Source organism: Mytilus galloprovincialis, chromosome 3 (genome assembly GCF_965363235.1).
Source record: "Mytilus galloprovincialis chromosome 3, xbMytGall1.hap1.1, whole genome shotgun sequence".
Taxonomy (NCBI): domain Eukaryota; kingdom Metazoa; phylum Mollusca; class Bivalvia; order Mytilida; family Mytilidae; genus Mytilus; species Mytilus galloprovincialis.
The window spans coordinates 22,091,790-22,114,862 of NC_134840.1; the positions used below are offsets into that span (position 1 = coordinate 22,091,790).

General features: G+C 30.9%; 1 protein-coding gene across 1 annotated transcript; it reads right to left on the reverse strand.

Moving 5' to 3' along the window:
- Positions 1 to 1,033: 1,033 nt before the first annotated feature.
- On the reverse strand, positions 1,034 to 23,064 carry LOC143067423 (uncharacterized). The gene is made up of 6 exons (XM_076240681.1): positions 22,924 to 23,064; positions 16,981 to 17,142; positions 15,934 to 16,206; positions 8,803 to 8,913; positions 5,601 to 5,751; positions 1,034 to 3,834 (listed from the first exon to the last, which is right to left on the reverse strand). Exons 1-6 carry the CDS (start codon positions 22,996 to 22,998, stop codon positions 3,743 to 3,745), a joined length of 864 nt encoding a protein of 287 aa, XP_076096796.1. The 5' UTR covers positions 22,999 to 23,064; the 3' UTR covers positions 1,034 to 3,742.
- Between the last annotated feature and the right edge of the window lie 9 nt (positions 23,065 to 23,073).

A 23,073-nucleotide genomic window follows, 5' to 3' on the forward strand; every position in this document is an offset into this window, starting at 1 on the left:
TGGTAAAAAATCAAGGATAGTTTATGAATCTAATAAATGTTTTATAAACTTTAACTGCAGACTGTATGTAATGTTAACTGAAAGAAAAACTAAGTCCATTTATAAGTAAAATACGGAAAAAGTGAATTTTTTTTTCACAAAAAATACTTCTGAATAATATCTTATGATCAGAAACAAGCTTTTGTCTAAGTTTGGTAAAAAATCCAGGATAGTTTAAGAACATTATAAAAATTTTAAAAACTTAAACCACAGAGTGAATGTTTTGTTTCTGGCAAAAAAACTAAGTCCATTTATAAGTAAAATACGGAAAAGTGGAAATTTATTTTTACAAAATTTTCTTCTTGATACTATCTTATGATCATAAACAAGCTTCTGTCCAAGTTTGGTACAAATCAAGGATAGTTTATGAAAGTTATTAAAATTTTAAAAACTTTAACCACAGAGTGAATGTAATGTTTCCTCGCAGAAAAACTAAGTCCATTTATAAGTAAACTACCGAAAAAATGGAATTTTATTTTTACAAAATTTACTTCTGGACACTTTCTTATGATCATAAACAAGCTTCTTTTCAAGTTTGGTAGAAATTCAGTATAGTTTAAGAAAGTTATTAAAATTTCAAAAACTTTAACCACAGAGTGAATATTTGTGGACGCCGCCGACGACGGAATGTAGGATCGCTTACTCTCGCTTTTTCGACTAAAGTCGAAGGCTCGACAAAAAGCCAATAAAAAACCTTTTTTTTTTTTTTTGCAATTTTACAATTCACTATTTACTTTATTCTTTGCTGCTTCTGAAAATACCAATTTCCAATGCCATTTTTTTTGCAGTAATTTAACACAGAAACCTTCATCAAGTATCATACAAACAACCAATATGAAAGTTAACCAAGACACAAACATTGAGATTATTTCACTTGTTTTTATATATTCTGTGAAATAAAAACATGACATCACACTATCTGTTCACCTGACTCATGGCTAAATACCACCACTTACCGGTAAACAACTACCGAACCTCAGAATAAAGTCACATACATGTTTTATGAATACTTTTATTTTTTATATGATGATAACAAATAACATTAAAAAATGTACAAAATTCAAAAAGTTTTCTATATCTTAGAAATTCTGATTTCTTTATTAACCTGTTAGGCTTCAATAAAATAAAACAAAAAACTTGCTATTCTTCAAACAATGGATCATGAAATTAATAGAAATATATCTTTAATGAAGACATCATGTGTATTAAACATAGCCTAATACATGTATAATACTGAAGAAGAAACATTTATTTGTTAAATTGTTTTGAATTTTTGTCTCTAAACTTGATTTCATGGGAACTTATTTTTGTTGTTCCCAGTATGGAAAAGTGGAAAAAATCTTTGTAGGTAACAAGTTTGTTCATGTTTTCATTTTGTGGATAATGTCCATCAGTAACATTAACTTAATTAAAACCTCAATGGTAATTTCTGCCTTTACAGTTTATATATATATCTATAAAACAATGAACGTAAGACACTACTGTGGTATCTTTTGTCAAATAAAATAAAAATAAACTGAATGTTTAACTGATAAATTTAAAACTATTTGTTGAGTTTCATTTTATCTCTTTCTACAGTTTGTACATTTACAGTGTAAGATTGCTACATCACTTGTCTTTGAATTATATAAGTTTTGTGACTTTATTCCCTATTTTTGGGGTGACAAGTGATAATTACAAATCTGTTTGGACTGTATTAATTAAGCTGTATACAAAGTTTGTTCACTTTTATAGGGCATGATATCAGTAAAATAGATCAATTAGAATTTAACACAATTCTTTAGCTGTCTGGACTACATAGTAAAAAGTGTAAACTTGTTTACACATCTTGTTTTTGTTTAACAAAAATAATTCACTTAACATTCAATATACATGATATAGCATGAAAAGATGTATCAACTGAAAAAAACATTATTTGTAACTATTTTAAACATACAATTTAAAGACAACATCGACTTAATATACAAAACAAAATATAAACCTATTTAAACATAAATTGGGAGAATACAGCTATCAAAACAATCTAGGCTTTTCCTTCTAAAACTGTAATAAGTTTCATGTCTGGTCAATATACTTGTTCCCCTTTGTCCAGAAAGTACAGCTTTACAAAAGAAGTGGAACTACCCCAAAAAAGGAATTTAGATTTGGGAAACAGATTGGAAATTAATTCCATATATATATTTAGAAAATTGGTATTTTTTTAAAAAGCAATTTATTTTGTAGTTTGCGATACAGATAGTGTTTATCTCAGGAAAAAAAATTGTACCATAATTTCCAAAGCAAAATAAAGAAATAAGTTTTCTAAATTCTGTAAAAGCCAAAATGTGTTTTTTCTAGTAATTGTGTTTTTAAACTATCACAAAATTACATTTAAATAATAAATAACGCAAATAAAATTATAAAATAATTATAAAAATACACATACAATGCAAGGCAAAAATATGTGGTTTGCTATGTAGCATATCAAGCTGAAGGCATTTTAATGCAGGATAATACAAGACTTTAAAAAAAAGAGGGGTTGAAAGTTAACAAAAAACAATATCAATATCTATGATTTGAAAAAAATAAATGAAAAAGCAAAATATCATTGTTCATATATACAAATCTTGTAGGATAAATTTTGAATTTGACAATTAAAAATGAAGGAAATGAATATATCCTCGGAAAAGGAATAAATGATAAATACAAGAAACATTCACCGTACAAGTAATGTTCTTCGCTAAAATATTGAATTTTCCTCCTTTTTCTGTGTTTGATATTATAATCTGTTGTACTGAATTTTTGTATGTACAGGTATTTATTTCAATTTCTGATTTAATAAGAGTTTTACAGAAAAACAACCTTTTTTTCTTATATAAACTGAACTTTTTTTGAAATGGTTTTAGTTGTAAAACCATACTGTACTAAAATGTTGTTAATATTGGCTATTTACAGATAGAATTATAAGTGTTAATCACTGAAACCAAAGGACTGTTCCAGAATTAAAATCGTGTGGCATTGGAGGCATTTTTTGTTTTTTTTTTTTTAACCCAAACCAGCCATAAACTCAATTTTTATTTAACTATTATTTTTTACAAATTCTGTAGAATAATGCAACTAACTACCCATAATAATTTTATTTGATTGCCTCCCATGCCCCATCACAATTAATTTTTGGAACAGCCCTAAAATAACATTAACAACAGTCCTAATGGTAACACTGAAGAAAGGGTCTGTTATAACATAGACAGAAATAAACGTATAAAACATATTTTCTCATTTAACTTTCACAAAGTTCTAAATACTTAATTCAGTAGAGAATCACTGTATGTCTGCTGTAAAAGATTTTATATGTGATGTTTTCTGTGATTCTTTCTCATTTTCATGAATAACAATTAATATAATCATTTATAATGAGAAAATTTGACAATTACTTTAGAATATATACAATTTTAACTCTGAAAAAATCTGACCAATTGTAAAACTTTTGCAGATGTTTAAAACATATAACCAGAGATAAACGAAATTATGCTATCCATATTAACAAATCTCACAGAACACTACTCTGTTATTGTATGGACTTCGATTCATTATAGATTCTCCTCTATCCAATTATCAAATATGAATTTACATAAATGTATGAAACAGTATATAATGTAGCTTTTGCAATGAAGTTTGTATACGTTATAACAAGAAAACAGATAACAAATTGTCTGCTCCATATTTACTGTGTGATGCAATATTCTACAACAGTGTCAATTCCATTGAAGTTTCCATAACAATTCTCACTGGAGGCACTTCTCTTCTCAATCAAACCTGTAATCATATTAATTAACCTTTAAACATGTTAAAGTATCAAGTTATATTAATCTCTTTGTTTTAAGTATGAAATCCATACAATGAGAATAATTGACCGGGCTGGGGTTTGTTTATCTTTTAAAGTTTGATAGGAAACAAGAAATATCAAAGTGCATAAACATCAATCATGCATGTTTTCATCATGTTCATATCAAACCAGAAAATGTATGGTTTAGGGGGGGGGGGGGATCTTGACCACTAATTAGATATTTAAACATTCTCAAGTGACATGGGATGGGAATGATTCCTTGGAACTAGCTCTATAGAATCATTCAAATCATCTTAACATGAGAAACAGGGATACATATGGTTCAGAGGTTGGGATCTAAACATCTTACAATATTTGAACATTCTCAAATGACATTGGCTCGGGGTGACTGTGGAGACACTCTGTAAATCATTTCAACATAACAACAGGAATATATGTGGTTTAGGTGTGGTAATTTCAATCTTTTTACAAGATATCAAAACATTCTCAAATGGCAGGGGTGGGGTGACCCTTGGGAACTAACTCTTTATTTCATTTGATTTGTTTAAAGAGTCCCCAATTTGAATGCAATTTAAAGTGAAAGTTGAAAAATAATGTTCTAAAGGTCACGGTCATAAGTGAACAATTATATTTTACAATGTGTTTTTCTATTTTGTGATGTTATGCTATTGTTTCAGAAAAAGGGAGAAGGTTTGGATCCATTAAAACGTTTAATCCTGCAAATGTTTGCACCTGTCCTAAGTCAGGAATCTGATGTACAGTAGTTGTCGTTTGTTTATGTAATTTATATGTGTTTCTCGTATTTTTATTTTATATAGATTAGACCGTTGGTTTTCCCGTTTGAATGGTTTTACACTAGTGATTTTGGGGCCCTTTATAGTTTGTTGTTCGGTGTGAGCCAAGGCTCGTGTTGAAGGCTGTACATTGACCTACATTGTATAATGGTTTACTTTTTTTAAAATTGTTATTTGGATGGAGAGTTGTCTCATTGGAACTCACACCACATCTTCCTATATCTATTGACATTTTAACCTTGAAACAGGCAATATGATCTCATGATCATTACTGAATTCCCCATTTGAATGACTATAAGTTATTGTTCTTAATATATAATTATCCAAAAGGGTTCTATACGTCAATGAAAGTGCCCATAAATAGACCCATTGTATAAACAAAACCTTAATTCCACCACTTGGCATGTTAGCCTAACATAGCTAAGAACGCTAAGTAAATATAATAAGCAGTTTGGAGAAAAAGTTTGAGAAAGCTTTGGATATCAAGAAGATAAACCAAGTGAAAACAACAAGACTTCTAAATTTTGATTAGGAGACTTAAGTTATACTTTAGATAAGGATATTTTTACAAGTTCCTTTTTCCAGGTAGTTTCTACTTCACAAAATTAAATAAGTTAATTCCGCCTTTCATAGTATGTTACAGTTTGAAAAGTTTTGGAGGAAGTGAAAAGGATTGATTTAAATTTCCACTTAGATGTTTACAATTCTGGGCTAAAGTTAATTTTTCAAGTGTAAATTACATTTCGTACTAAAGTAATATCAGTTATACATGTAGAAAGGAAAAGATGTGTCTAAAACTGTATACACTATTTAAAATATCTGAAGATAACTATGTACATGTTTTTATGGAATTGGGTTAAAACCTACTACCCATTTTCATGACGCCTACCTAGAACCAACTTTAATTTGTTTTAAAGGTTGACTCCTTGTATAATAATTACCATCTCCAACTTTCTTTTCCAGCCAGAAGGTACGGTAGTTGCTGCATTCTTTTTCAATGTAGACCCCAAATCTGGAGAGATCTTCTAGAGGTCCTTCTGCTACTCTGTATTTCCTCTTCAGTACTGATGCCTTGGGCATGTAGTAGCCAGTCTGTAAACAATATATACAAAATTATATAGTCAACCAGATAATTTAAAATAATAAACTCTATGAAACTCACAATGACAGGATATAAGAAGAATAGGAAATTTGTCAATATAGCATATGTACAGCAGGAGTCAGGACCACCATTTTTGAAAAGCATTGGTCATAAAAGAATGTGGTATGATTGCCAATGAGCCAACTCTCCACAAGAGACAGATAACACAGAAATTAACAGCTAAAGGTCACGGTACAGCCTTTAACAATAAAGGTTGAATGGTTCAGAAGTTATTTACACAAAAACAATTGGAGCTGCCATAAAACCCTTAATCAATAACCAGATTTCCATTGGAAACTCCATTAAGAATTATCTAAGTATGATATAATAATCAGCTTACAATGTTCTCCCATCTCATATACAAAACAGTAAAATCACAAAAATACTGAACTGAGAGGAAAATCAATTAGGAAAGTCCATAATTACATGGCAAAATCAAATAACAAAACGCATCAAAAACGAATGGACAAGAACTGTCATATTCCTGACTTGGTACAGGCATTTTCAAATGTAGAAGATGGTGTATTGAACCTGGTTTTATAGCTAGCTAAACCTCTCACTTGTATGACAGTCGCATCAAATTCCATTATATCGTCACCGAAGTGTGAACAAAACAAACAGACACAATAGGTAAATATGTCAAAAAATAGGGGTACAGCAGTCAACATTGTGTTATCATCTTAATAAGACTTTTTTATCAAAAGAAATATTTTTGCCAAATTCTATATTTTATCAAACATACTTTTCTTGATACACAACCGTTCTCAAGTCAAAATACATAGAAACACCTTATGCAACATTATGATTACATTTAAGCAAATTGATAATTATAATGACAAAAGTAAATGTCCTGAAACAAGAATGTGTCCACAGTACACGGATGCCCCACTCACACTATCATTTTCTATGTTTAAAGGACTGTGAAATTGGAATAAATTCTCTAATTTGGCATTAAAATTAGAATGATCTTATCAAAGGGAACATGTATACTAAGTTTCAAGTTGATTGGACTTCTACTTTATCAAAAACTACCTTGACCAAAAACTTTAACCTGAAATTTGCACTATCATTTTCTATGTTCAGTGAACCGTAAAATTGGGGTCAAAACTCTAATTTGGCATTTAAATTAGAAAGATCATATCATAGGGCACATGTATACTAAGTTTCAAGTTGATTGGACTTAAACTTCATCAAAAACTACCTTGACCAAAAACTTTAACCTGAAGCCAAAAACTTTAACCTGAAATTTGCACTATCATTTTCTATGTTCAGTGAACCGTAAAATTGGGGTCAAAACTCTAATTTGGCATTTAAATTAGAAAGATCATATCATAGGGCACATGTATACTAAGTTTCAAGTTGATTGGACTTCAACTTCATCAAAAACTACCTTGACCAAAAACTTTAACCTGAAGCCAAAAACTTTAACCTGAAATTTGCACTATCATTTTCTATGTTCAGTGAACCGTAAAATTGGGGTCAAAACTCTAATTTGGCATTTAAATTAGAAAGATCATATCATAGGGCACATGTATACTAAGTTTCAAGTTGATTGGACTTCAACTTCATCAAAAACTACCTTGACCAAAAACTTTAACCTGAAGCCAAAAACTTTAACCTGAAATTTGCACTATCATTTTCTATCAGTGAACCGTAAAATTGGGGTAAAATCTCTAATTTGGCATTAAAATTAGAAAGATCATATCATAGGGAACATGTGTACCAAGTTTGAAGTCGATTGGACTTCAACTTCATCAAAAACTACCTCGACCAAAAACTTTAACCTGAAGCGGGACAGACGGACGAACGGACGAACGAACGGACGCACAGACCAGAAAACATAATGCCCCTCTACTATCGTAGGTGGGGCATAAAAATCAATAAACACACTGCACTTTTAATATTTCATAAAATCAGGTATTTGTATAATATCCTATTCTTAATTATCTCTCTAATCTAATAATGAATGAGCATGAGGTCAAATGAACTTAAAAAGCTATAAACATGATAAATAACCCATTCAATATCAAACAATAACGTCATCTATTGTTTTACTTCCTTGTTAGTACATGTACATATAACATGTATAAATGATGTCACAAAGAACATCTATGGAAATTCCATGCTTATTATCTGTAATTACTTCAAACATCACATGTATGATATTATTATATAAACATGACTAAATATATAAAATTGAATAAGGAAAATTATATAAACATGACTAAATGATTTGAATAAGGAAATTAATTAGGAGTGTGCAACTCACATATCTGTTTTCATTTATCAAGTGCAATTAAAAAAAAATTAAAAAGATAACAGAATTGCAACATATTGTTGGTGTTTTTCCTACTAAACAATTTCATAAATTTTGAAAAGTTGATAAGAACAGGATTGACACGTTAAAATGTCAGATGAACCCTGCAAGGAAATACATGTTCATCTTACAATCTTTCCATAAAACCAATTGTAGTTGACTTGTTGCTTATAGCATCTTAGAAAATAACCTTACTGCTGAAACTTAACTCCCAAAAAAATCATATCAACTTTATTGTACAAGAACATGTCTCCAGCCCTCAGTATATTGAAAAGTTCACAATCTGCCCAAACATTTGGGTTAACAATGTAAACTGAGCTGTTTAATTGGGTTTGAGAATCAAGAAATGTACAGAAAGAAAATCAAATCACAAACTTGTGTCAAATGTTAGAATATAATATGTAGGTTTCTTTAGAAGTACTCAAGATATCTTTTGATGTTTTGTGTGTATATATATATGACTACATTGCCCATGGTATCTTACTGTTTTTGATACTTTTTATGATTTCTTTTGTATTTAGATTTGACAAACTTCCCTAACTATACTTTTAATAGATTAATAGATTTCTCTTATTTGTTTCTTTGAAATATCTGCTGTAAACCAACATGTCCTAAAGGAATCCAAAGGCTAATAAACTGATGGGATGATAATGCTATCATTATTCTAACATGCAAATATACATACTGCAAACTTTCTGATCAAGTCAAACCAATCTCTTGGTGGTGTGATTTTGTCTCTATTCAGCCTCATAACATAGCATACTCCTTCATCAAAGTCAACAATTCCAGAGTAGTTCTGAAAGTAATAAACAAACATTGCATTTTTTACATCTATCTACAAATGTATGATATATACTAAGCATAAGTTGAAACATATTTAACCAGGTGCTCCGCAGGGCGCAGCTTTATACGACCGCAGAGGTTGAACCCTGAACAGTTGGGGCAAGTATGGACAAAACATTCAAGCGTGATACAGCTCTGAATTTGGATTGTGATCAAATTTTTGACATTACATGGTGTTTTTTTTACACAAAACAAATGTCAAGATTTTACAAATCAATTAAAGATTTCTTCTTCAAACTTTTTAAATCTAAAATTAAATAGTTGACACAGCATAGGTTTCTGACACAGAATGATTGTGGTCAAATGAACTTAAAAGTTTTTTTTTGCTTTTGAGCAATTCACTATGCTGTTGAATATTAATCCTCTCAAAAAAATGTTTGAAGAAATTTTCTTTTTATTTATGAAATCTGAAATGAGAAAAATTTAACCCCCCCCTTTTTTCACATCCCCGTTTCCCTTTTTCCAAAACTGATATCAATTCAAATTTCTAATGGAGTTTGCAACAATAACTACTCTTTTAAATACATCATAAAATATTAAAATGTAAAATAAAGTGCTTGTTATCACTGAATGGTAAAGATTGGTTGGTAGTAAAAGTGAATATACATTGTTTATTGTATAAAACAATAAAAAAAACTTCATCAGCAACATTTTATATTGGCAAATTTCCAATGAAGTAATTTACATAAAGTTATTGGCAAATAAAAATAGAAAATGACATCATAGTCATGTTTGGCAAATGTCCAACATACATTATCTAAAAACATTTTAGATAAGATAAGGAAAAAAAGCTTCATCAGCAACATTTTATATTGGCAAATTTCCAATGAAGTTATTTACATAAAGTTATTGGCAAATAAAAATAGAAAATGACATCATAGTCATGTCTGGCAAATTTCCAACATATATTATCAACTACTATTCTATACAAAGAAAGATAACTCCAATTAAAAATTAATTGCTATTGCACAATATTGTGCAATGAGTTATTTCTTGCTATTGTGCAATACTGTGCAATTGAAAATTTCTTGCTATTGCACAATACTTGATATGGAATCCTGATTTGGATCAACTTGAAAACTGGGCCCATAATCAAAAATCAAAGTACATATTTAGATAAAGCATATCAAATAAGCCCAAAGAATTTTTGATGAAATCAAACAAAGTTTAATTTTGGACCCCCATTTGGACCAACTTGAAAACTAGGCCAATAGTACATTTTTACATTCAGCATATCAAAGAACCCCAAGGATTCAATTTTTGTTAAAATCAAACTTAGTTTAATTTTGGACCCTTTGGACCTTAATGTAGACCAATTTGAAAACTGGACCAAAAATTAAGAATCTACATACACAGTTAGATTTGGCATATCAAAGAACCCCAATTATTCATTTTTTGATGAAATCACACAAAGTTCAATTTTGGACCCTTTGGGCCCCTTATTCCTAAACTGTTAAGACCAAAACTCCCAAAATCAAACCCAACCTTCCTTTTATGGTCATAAACCTTGTGTTTAAATTTCATAGATTTCTATTTACTTATACTAAAGTTATGGTGCAAAAACCAAAAATAATGCTTATTTGGGCCCCTTTTTGGCCCCTAATTCATAAACTGTTGTGACCTCAACTCCAAAAATCAATCCCAACCTTCCTTTTGTGGTCATAAACCTTGTGTTAAAATTTCATTGATTTCTATTTACTTATAATAAAGTTATTGTGCGAAAACCAAGAATAATGCTTATTTGGGCCCTTTTTTGGCCCCTAATTCCTAAACTGTTGGAACCAAAACTCCCAAAATCAATCCCAACCTTCCTTTTGTGGTCATAAACCTTGTGTCCAAATTTCATAGATTTCTATTCACTTAAACTAAAGTTATAGTGCGAAAACCAAGAAAATGCTTATTTGGGCCCTTTTTGGCCCCTAATTCCTAAAATGTTGGGACCAAAACTCCCAAAATCAATCCCAACCTTCCTTTTGTGGTCGTAAACCTTGTGTTAAAATTTCATCGATTTCTATTCACTTTTACTAAAGTTAGAGTGCGAAAACTAAAAGTATTCGGACGACGACGACGACGACGACGACGACGCCAACGTGATAGCAATATACGACCAAAAAATTTAAATTTTTGCGGTCGTATAAAAATTTGGGTCACTGAAACTATTATACACATTATGATGACGTTATCACCAGATTTTCCTTAGAACTATATCATTCAATCCAACCCGTCTTGCATCACAGTATATATCTTTAAAGTTTCAATTCAATTGTAGAAGTAAGGGTTGTGTATAGCAACTGAAATTTCATTATTTCTTGCAAATTCATCTAAATTACTACAAACAAAATACAAGTTTCAGCCCAGGGGTTGAAGTCAGGAATCCAATAAGTAAATCAGGAGTAAATTAATAGAATCAAAGCCATAGCAAAATTGCCTCCCCAAACTGTATAAAGAAATAAAATTGTTTGTACAGTATTAAGTTTTAAAATCATGACAATAGAGCATAGAGTACATTATAAACTGTTTATCAGACATCTGAGTTTGCATGAACAAAAATAAAGGAATTTATCTATTTTTGGAGTTAAGAAAAATGTATTCAATGTTTTAAGATGAATTACTTATGAAGATAGCAAAAGTTTAGACTTTCTACACTATACTAGCTAACACACAATCTAATCATAAATATAATGGTATAGCATAAACTGTCAGTTGGTCTCTGATGGACATTATACTATATCTTCTTTTTTTTTTATATAATTGAATGGTTTTGGATAATACAGGTTTCACTGTAAGCCAGAATTAGTTTTCCCAATGTAGGAAGTTCACATAGTGTACAATTACTCCTATGTGTGTTATAACTAGACATACAAGGATATATATTATGTTTTTTTTATTTGAAATAAGAGTCCAAATTTATAAATTTGCTGTAAATCATATAAAGCCTTCTTTTGAAATGAAACAGGTATATTTGAAAGATATACTCGCTTAAAGTATGATCAGTGTTCTCTGAAAAAATTACCCTGTCCTTTTCAAAAATGGTAGGAAACACTACATTGGCAATCATACCACATCTTATTTTTATAATTAACCTTGAAAATATCAAGTTTAGTGGATAACTATCAATCTACAGTCAAATATTTTACAGATGACAGCTAGTACTATGTATAATGTTATGTGATATATACATTGTATGTACCAACAGTTTCATTTTTGAGACAAATTTCAGGAATGCATCTAATAGCCAACCAACCAAAAAAGTGTGTTACATTGAAATCTATTTATATATACATTTATTCTAATGAAAAAGATAAGACCACTTCCAAATAACTTCCTTTCAGATTTGGTCCATTTAGTTTAAACTCATCACCATCTTGTAAAGAATGTTCAGTATACTTGGTAAATGTTGGAATAGTATAGTATACACTGTATTTCTAAGTAATTTGGTCTCTGATGGACATTGACAATCACACCTCAGCTTAATTCTAATTGAATGGTTTTGGATAATATAGGTTTCACTGTATACCAAAATTTGTTTCTCCAATGTATAAAGTTTACAGAGTGTACAAAAACTTAAACTTATAACTAGACACAAAAGGATGTTGTTAGTTTTAGCATGTATCTTATCTCTAAGAGATTTGTCACTTTCCACTTAAAAAGTACTTGTAACTCATAAATGAAACCTTCCTTCCTAGTCATTTTTCTTAAACATGTATCCTGTAGAATTAGTTATAAATACAAATTTTTTAATGTTAAATCATTTCTGTACTTTAATTTTTCTGTACATATATAACTGAATGTTTCTCAGAAATGGTTAAAAAGGGCCAAAAAATTATTCTTAATATCATACATGTCATATGTACATGTACAGTACATGTTTAACCATGCAGGACCATAACCAAAAGGTCTTTCAGAAAAAAAAATCATTATGAAATGATCAATAAAACCAAATTGCCTTGCTATAAATGATACCTTAGCAAAGAAAAATTGATGAAAAAATGTATTCAAACTGACTGAAAAATAAAAAGGACATCTGTGTTCAAGACAGTCACATCAAGATAAACTGTAATAGCTGTGATTACAAAACCTTAAAATTAGAGTAAGACCTGCTGCTGTAGAATATTCAAATCTCATGAAAGTTTGTGATGAAAATTTCTTTTTATACTTTGTACAGAAGTTATTCCATACAATAATACCAAGCGTCCAGACTAAAGATATGTTTTATAATATATAGTGTTAATAACTGGTTGTTTCTGTATTGGCCCTGTTATAGATTCGAGGTTAGCTGTATAGGACCAGAGACTCAAAGAGTCGAAAGCCAATACAGCTCATCGAGAATCTATAATAGGGCCAATACAGAAACAGTCAGTTTATAACACTTTTATTAAATAATTTTAAGACAAGAGGCTGTCAGAGAGACAGCAAACCAGATTTATTAACATTCATTTATGTCCTGGTATTTTTCAATTTCACAAGGACCATAACTGATATCAAATTTGACCTCCATTTTGTCATCAGTAACAACATATTAATATTTAATAAAAGTCAAAATCGTCATTATTGAACTTGACCTCCATTTTGTTGTCAGTTACAACATATTAAAATTTTAAAAGGTTTGGTTGAACGGTTCATGAGTAAATGCACAGACACAACATTTTTTAAACTTTCAAGAACCATAACTCCTGAACGGTAAAAGTAAAAATCGTCATTATTGAACTTGACCTCCGTTATGTTGTCAGTAACAACATATTAAAATTTTAAAAGGTTTGGTTGAACGGTTCATGAGTAAATGCACGGACACAACATTTTTTAAACTTTCAAGAACCGTAACTCCTGAACGGTAAAAGTCCAAATCGTCATTATTGAACTTGACCTCCATTTTGTTGTCAGTAACAACATATTAAAATTTTAAAAGGTTTGGTTGAACGCTTCATGAGTAAATGCATGGACAACATTTGGTTTTTTTCCTGTTTTTTTTTCAAATCTAATTAAAAGCCGATCTCTCATCACTCCTGTTTCTGATATGTCGCTTGGGAGATCTAACGAAACCCACTTTAAGGTCACATGTGAGTCTTCCGGATCTTGAAAGTTTAACGTAAGGCAAAGGGATGAAACTCATCTTATTTACGACGAAATCGTCAGTCAAAATAATTCATAAACTTTTTTGATTGGCTTATTAATAGGTCGTCAACTCATTTGCATATCTTTATAAATTCATAACTTTTAGTTCACTCACATGTGACCTCAAAGCTGGTTTTGTTAGATCTCCCACGCGACATATCAGAAACAGGAGCGATGAGAGATCGGTTTTTAATTAAATTGTTTTTTTTCTGTTTCAAGACTATAAGTCATTACAAAACATTGAACATCATTTAACCTGTTTATTTTATGATTTTAAGTTTTAAAAAATATAAAACAAATGTTTTATGCATAACGATACCACCAAAGTAATTGCGTAAGAAAATTGAAACCAGATGTGATCTTGTATAATGGGCCAATACAACTTTCTTCCGTATTGGCCCTGTTGGAAAAGCAATATTAACTCTTGATTTATATCGACAGTGGAACGTTTTCAGTATTGCACATGCTGATTTATCAGTATTAGGGCTGATTTGTTCATATCATTTAATAATCTGTTAAACAAATATATATAATCTTGTATAAGAACGGAATAAGTCATGATTCTGATTGGGTTTTCCTATCTCCTCTGTATTTCACAGTTTCCAGATGCTATGATATTAGAGTGATACAGATAGTGCCATTATTTATGTAAATCAATATTGTTTGCAGTTTTCAGGAAGTCAAGGCTTGTCTACATGTAAATGTCAGTTTTAATATTCAGACTATTTTCATCAAATGTCAATTAGTGTAGTTTGAACTACAACATTGAAAACAAAATGGCATTTTTTTTGTTGCAATTTTTATTAATAATAAACATTAAAGATTAACCAGCTTTTATCATGTTTATTGAGAATAAATAAATTTGTACCAAGAGATTTTTTTTTCAAATCCATTGACATTTTTTGTTGTATTCGAAATGTACAATTTCAGGAACAGAGCTCTACTAAATGCAAAAGAAAAAAAATCTGCATGAACTCCCTTTTTCAAAAGAAGTTATCTTAGCCTTTTTCAACTGATTTTTATAGTTCGTTCTTATGTTGTACTGTTATACCACTGTTCCAGGTTAGGGGAGGGTTGGGATCCTGCTAACATGTTTAACCCCGCCACATTATTTATGTATGTGCCTGTCCCAAGTCAGGAGCCTGTAATTCAGTGGTTGTCGTTTGTTTATGTGTTACATATTTGTTTTTCGTTCATTTTTTTACATAAATAAGGCCGTTAGTTTTCTCGTTTGAATTGTTTTACATTGTCTTATTGGGGCCTTTTATAGCTCACTATGCAGTATGGGCTTTGCTCATTGTTGAAGGCCGTACGGTGACCTATAGTTGTTAATGTCTGTGTCATTTTGGTCTTTTGTGGGTAGTTGTCTCATTGGCAATCATACCACATCTTCTTTTTTATATTGGTATATGTATTTTTAAGACTGGGGAACGTCTATGCTTTTTCTCTTATTTGGAAGTGGTTTAAAATTTTAAATTCTGATCTGAGTGTATTCTCACTTAAAACAATTAAATTTCCAGGAACACTCTACACCATTGACACCAATCTAAGAATATTTTATGGTTTTTGATATTAGCCATGTACATGTAAGTATTGCAAAAAGTTTTGATATTAGCCATGTATATGTAAGTATTGCAAAAAGTTTTGATATTAGCCATGTACATGTAAATATTGCAAAAAGTTTTGATATTAGCCATGTACATGTAAGTATTGCAAAAAGGTACAAATTCAAAAATAAAAAGGATTATTTTGAAAGCATCCCCTGAAAATTTACCTGTTGTTATCTCTGAAAAAAAATCCATATACACATTTTAAGCATCTACGAATATGCCTACCTTGATCAAATGTTTTCAGTACATACCCTTGTGAAATCATGAAGTACTAGAGTCTCTTTAAAGATGCCAAACTTTGGCATGTGAATTTTTTCGTAACTATTGTCCTCAACTTCCACATCTTGCTGAACTCTGAAAGGTTTCATAGGTTTCATCTTCAAACGATTTAAATTCATGTGGACATGCTTCATATGAGATCTTTCCTTTCCAAAATGGTCCATTGGATGTGGTTCCATCATTTTCTGTTGTTCTGCTGAATAGTGTGGTTCAGTAGGTTCAAAGGTCACTGAACCTTTGTAATGCTGAAAGTCATATATCACGTTGAACTTGATAATTGATTATATATGTATATTTATGATGATGAAATTCAGAATATATATATTGGTTTAAAACAGGCAAAATAAAAATGTATTCAAATATCACCAATTAAATCAAAATGTGAGCTGGTGTCGGAGTGCTTAAAAGACAGTTTATGTCTCCTCAAGCATGTTGTTACTTCTAGTTTTTTATGTAATGGAATCACACGTTTATAGATCAAAGTCACACAATTTAATTTCTGAATTATTTTTTTTTTTTAAAACAAACTTGTAATTCATTGATATCCTTTTTATTTAGCCCTGCCCCCTATTCAGAATCCTGGATCCATATCTGTGCATAAATTGTCAAAAATGATCTAAAATCCCAACTTTGTTGTGGCAATCTTATCATGCAAGATACTAGGAATAATGACTTCATTGTACAATACAAAAACATGTCACAACAATGCTTTAGTAAACATGACAAAGTTGTACCATTCAATAATAAAATTTACCTTCCTAGACAGATGTTAGCATGGTTAGTAAAGATAGACATTGGACACAATACATAGTACCAGCAGACAATTCAATCATTTAGAGCCAGTGCAGTATATATATAGGCTTTGATTATTGATAAAGGCCATACAGTGATCTTTAGTTGTTTGGTTCTGTCATTGGTCTTGTGTGAAGAATTGTCTTGTTGGCAATTGTACCACATTTTACTTTTTATGACTTATAAGGCTAGTCAAATCAGATACATGTAGGAACTCTATGACTTACCTTCCTAGACAGATGTTTGTATAGATAGACACCAGACACAATACCAGCAGCCAGTACTAACAAGGCAAGTAAAATCAGGAAAAAGTTGAAACAACATCTCCTTCTCTGTTGTACATGAAAATGTGTAACATGGACCTCTGGTGCTGGCTCTCCTCCTTCTTCCTAAATTTTAAAGGAAAGTCAGTTTTACTGTCTACATCTCTCATTTTTCATATTCAACAATAAATTTAAAACTGTAGGTTCAAAGTAGCCTGAATTACTAGTGATGACACTTGTGTTTTAGCCACTTCAAAAAATAACCTGAAAACGTCACCTGTGTGCATGTTGTGACTAGAGTAGTCAACAACATGCACACTTTCAAAAATTTGTCCCTAAATGACTATTTAAAACATTTTGAAAATTTTCACTAGCACAAAACCAATATACATGTATACTAGTCTGGGGTATCGGACTAGTGGCTAACTGTGCAGACTGTCATACAACAATCACTTTTCCATTGTGGCGTCAGATATTTTTTATTATGACATCAACATTTTACGAGAACTTTTGTGATGTCAAGTAATGGTGGACAAATAGCTTTAGCAATAAGGTGTATTCTGCTCTGACATGCCATATTTCCCGACCTCTGAAAACTTTTGCACAATTGCACTGTTAGTCCAGAAAAACATTCAAAAGCAGAACATAGGCTTCCGTCAAGTCAGCCAAACTGTATCACATCAATGAACCAAATATAACGGGAGAGTAACAAATGATATGTAAATAATAAAGAATCCTCATAAAAACAAAGAATGTAGAACAGAAAACAGTGAAGGGTATGTCAGGATTACACTTTACAATACACCTTATCGCTAATACCGGCTGACCCGGCTGCTTGAACTTTTGACCAGTGTTCTCCCCAGGCCGTTTTAGAGTCGCGGTAACACAACACCATATTTTCTTCCCATTACGCTATAATAATTTTCGCGACCCTATAATTATTTTCAGGATGTTATTTTTCTCATATGGCAAAGCCATGTCCTAAATTTTGAACTTTCATCTAATTACTGCTTATGATCATAAAAAAATATATCACCTTTAATTGTAATATCCTTCAAGTCGGACAATAGAGGCAATTTAGAGTGATTAAAAAGGTGTAAATTGCCCTTTGGGTGATAACTGTTCGGATACGAATACCCCAAGCTGTCACTTTGACATGATTAATACCACATGGTCTGCAATCGCAAATTTTGACAAGGAGAAAATGTTATCAGAAAATCATACAAACAATCGAAATATATGTTTGCAAAATGACAATTCAAAGAAACAAACATTTTTTCTCTTTTGAAAAGAGGTTGTTCTTAATTTTTTTTATGACTTTCAAAATATTAGTAGTACTTTCTTTCTCTTCCTATTACTTTTTGTAAATCGAGAAAATTTTGATTTTGAGCTAAATAAGTTTTGGTACTTTCTTTAGAAAGTGATCATAATTGGCTTTAGTTTATGTTTCATCCATTTAATACATTAACTAGAGGCTCTCAAGAGCCTGTGTCGCTCACCTTGGTCTATGTGCATATTAACAATAAACACAGATAAATTCATGACAAAATTGAGTTTTGGTGATGGTGATGTGTTTGTAGATCTTTCTTTACTGAATATTCTTGTTGCTACAATTATCTCTATCTATAATGAACTTGGCCCAGTAATTACAGTGGAAAATATTTCCTTAAAATTTACAAAAATTAACAAAAATTTATGAAAATTGTTAACAATTGACTATAAAGAGCAATAACTCCTTAAGGGGTCAATTGACAATTTTGGTCTTGTTGACTTATGAAGTTATTTGTAGATCTTATTTTGCTGAACATTATTGCTGTTTACAGTTTATCTCTATCTATAATAATATTCAAGATAATAACCAAAATCTGCAAAATTTCCTTAAAATTACTAATTCGGGGGCAGCAACCCAACAACAGGTTGTCCGATTTGTCTGAAAATTTCAGGGCAGATAGATTTTGACCTGATAATTAATTTTATCCCATGTCAGCTTTGCTCTAAATGCTTTGGTTTTTGAGTTATAAGCCAAAAACTGCATTTTACCCCTATGTTCTATTTTTAGCCATGGCAGCCATCTTGGTTGGCGGAGTCACGCCACACATTTTTTAAACTATATACTCCAATGATGATTGTGGCCAAGTTCGGTTAAATTTGGCCCAGTAGTTTTAGAGGAGAAGATTTTTGTAAAAGTTAACTACGACAGACGACTACGCCGGACGCCAAGTGATGGGAAAAGCTCACTTTGCCCTTTGGGCCAGAAGAGCTAAAAACACCATATTCATTCCCAATTTTGTGTCAAACATTGTTTATTTTCATTTTTTTCATTGCTTTCGGCAGCCATATAATATTTTAGTGTAAACTACTGATCGGAACCAGACCAGATATGACAAAAATCTGCATTTTACGATAATATCCTCATATGCACAAATGGCACAGTAGACAGAAACAATGATACCTAAAGAGAAAACTAAGCATTAACAGACTATATCCTGTTGAACTTACTTTAAATAAAGCTAATACTAACAATGACCACTGCCCTTTCCTCGATCTTGATATTTATATCATTAAGGGAAAGCTTAATACTAAAATTTATGATAAAAGAGATGATTTCTCATTTCCTATCGTTAATTATCCATTTTTAGATGGTGACGTTCCCTTGTCACCATCTTACGGTGTTTATATATCTCAACTTGTACGATTCGCTCGTGTATGTAACAATGTTTTAGATTTTAACGAGAGAAATTTATGTATTACTGAAAAATTATTACACCAGGGTTTTCGATATCACAAACTAGTCAAAACATTTACTAAACTTTTAAATCATCCGTATAAGGACATCATTCGGAAATATAGCTCAACATGCAGACTTCTTAAACGTTCAGGTATTTCACATCCAATATTTTATGGAAATATTCTTTATAAAGCACAAAAATATCAGTATTCACCTCAGAAGCTAACAAAACCTTTAAATAGACTTATTAAGAAGGGATATAGTTACGATACTGTTGTCAGGTCATTAAAGATTGCATATTTTGGCGTTAATATTGATTCACTTATAGGGTCTTTCATCAGAACTAAACACATTTATTATTAATAAACCAGTTGTTGGCATGACACGGGTTATGTTCTTCTCATATATGTTATGATGGTATGATACTAAACCCCTCACAGGGAGGATTGTGCCTGATATTCATATGATGAAGACATAATTTTTCAATCAGTTTAATTGAAGTCTGGACCTGGCATGTCAGTTAACTGCTAGTAGTCTGATGTTATTTATGTATTATTGTCATTTTGTTAATTTTTCTTTGGTTACATCTTCTGACATCAGACTCAGACTTCCCTTGAACTGAATTTTAATGTGCGTATTGTTATGCGTTTACTTTTGTGCATTGGCTAGAGGTATAGGGTGAGGGTTGAGATCTCACAAACATGTTTAACCCTGCCGCATTTTTGCGCCTGTCCCAAGTCAGGAGCCTCTGGCCTTTGTTAGTCTTGTATTATTTTAACTTTTAGTTTCTTGTGTACAATTTGGAGTTTAGTATGGCGTTCATTATCACTGAACTAGTATATATTTGTTTAGGGGCCAGCTGAAGGACGCCTCCAGGTGCGGGATTTTCTCGTTGCATTGAAGACCTGTTGGTGACCTTCTGCTGTTGTCTGCTCTATGGTCGGGTTGTTGTCTCTTTGGCACATTCCCCATTTCCATTCTCAATTTTATTTGTTAGATAACTTTGTTAAAATATATATCATTTTGAAAAAAAGAAACAACTAGGACCATGAACCAATATATTTCATAGACATGATAAAGAAAGTTTTTTAATTTAAATTTGATTGCTGTACATTGTATGATACTTTCTCTTCTCTTCTCTTCCCTTTTTTTTTTTTTTTTTTTTTTATAAGAACCAGTTTTTTTTCCTACATATTTAGTGCAATTGTATCTATACAGGTTGCACTATGATAAACCATTCATTCATTTAGCTGGGTAGGTAGGGTAACTGGAACCACACATCAATTTTATTTGGCCCTAGAGGAAAAAAATAATCTGGAACTATAAATGAATATAGAAAACATAAACTGATCATAAACTGAAAATACTGTTATCATGGTCAGTCAGGGGACTTACTGAAATGAGTGATTTTTAAATCACTTATTTGAGTAGCAAATTCGAGGTTTTGTCACAAATTGGGATTATGTAGTTTTTTTCAAAATTTTAAACACATAGGTTTAAATAATATCTTTTAATTAGTAAAATTAAAAAAAAAATGAACTTTTTGCTTCTTTTAAGTAGCAAGGTTTATGCCTTTGATGCTATCATTTAGCTGAAAATTCTATTTTAGTTGAAAAAATGCTATAATAATGGCTTTACATAATGAACTGATACTTTCTTAAAAGATTTTTCCCAGCAGTGGGAGTATTTTTCCTGTGAAGTTCAAGGTTTCATCTTTCAGATTATGAAATAAAATTCTACTGTTCGCGATAAAAATTTCACTGTTCGGGAGTGTTGAAATTAGTGGGGTTATTAAAAGAATGATCCTTAAAGAAGTGATTTTTGGGAAGGAAATTGAGGTCTGATACTTAAACAAGTGATTTTTATGCCATTATCCTAGATTCAGTACAAGGTCATCACCTGAAATGACCTGGTCATCCTAGACAACACAGATGTTGGTTCTGATAAGTTTAGAAACATAATTAGTCCCTGGATCATTAGTATTCTATATTTTAAGCTACAATAAAATTAAATCACTTATTCTAGTGATTAATTTGTACTACTGTGGATTCATTATTATTCGTTGGATACCAATTTTCGTGGATTTCGTGGGCACAGTCAAACCACGAAATTAAATATTCAACGAATGACAATTTTTCTATAGGTTTGTATGCAGACTTCAGCAAAACCACCAAATTAAGTATCCAAAATTGGTACCCACGAAAATAAATGAATCCACAGTACTTAAATTAAAGAAAGACAACTCTAACTTCCAACCTTTATGGAAATAATGTTACTTGAATCAGTGATTTAGAAAATACTTATTTAAGTAAGTCCCCTGACTGATGGTCATGATGGTTATAGTTTAATTGTATTCTCAGTTATGAATTCAACAATATAGACACAAAGAATAGGGTGGAATAGAATGTTTTATTCACCAAATAAGGGCCTATAGCATACAAACAATAGAATACATTTTGTAATAAACAGTAACGTATATAACATAAAGGAAATAGAGCATTGTCATGAAGCGACAAATCACATTGAAAAAAATACAATTTATTATTTTACGCCAAATGTGATGCTATCCAAAATTTCTGGGGAGAATACTGTTGACGTCATACAAAATCACTTTTCAAATGTGGCGTCAGATATTTTGTTTTATGACGTCAAAATTTTACAGGAACCTGTGTGATATCCAGTAATGGCGGACAAATAGCGATAACGTGTATTGCAATAATAGGTTCATCATTAATTTTTTTTCACATTCAAAATCAAATGATTTTAAGTTCCGCTTATTGAAAAACATCAAGTTGAAAGGGAAAGATCTGGATTGAAAGATTGAAAAATATTTTATAAAAAATCATGGTGCAAATAATACATATAAACAGCGACTATATGCAAAGTGCCATGACTGCAATTTGTAAACAAATTCAGAGAGTGAAACTGAAAGTACAGAAATATAATTTACCATCTAACTGAACTTGACAAAAAAAAAAAAAAAAAATTAATGACATCTCACAACTTATACAAAACAAAATATTTAAAATTCGACGAATTTGAAAAGGAAACTTTTAAGTATCAGATTTCAAAATAATTTTTAAAACTTTTGAGTAATGGCTGACAGTTTTATTTTGTAAACAAAATTTGCTGGAAAATTTCCTTCCGACTGTTGACAATTAAAAATTTTGACATCTTACCAAAGATTCCTGTAGTAGCTTCTTCTCAAGAATGGTTTTATCTGGTTTAAGTGATGAACCTTTGATGATTGTCATCTTGACTGTTATAAAATGTCTTTCTACAACAAAGTTTTTGTCTGATTATGTAGCTCCTTGGATTTCCTTGTTGAC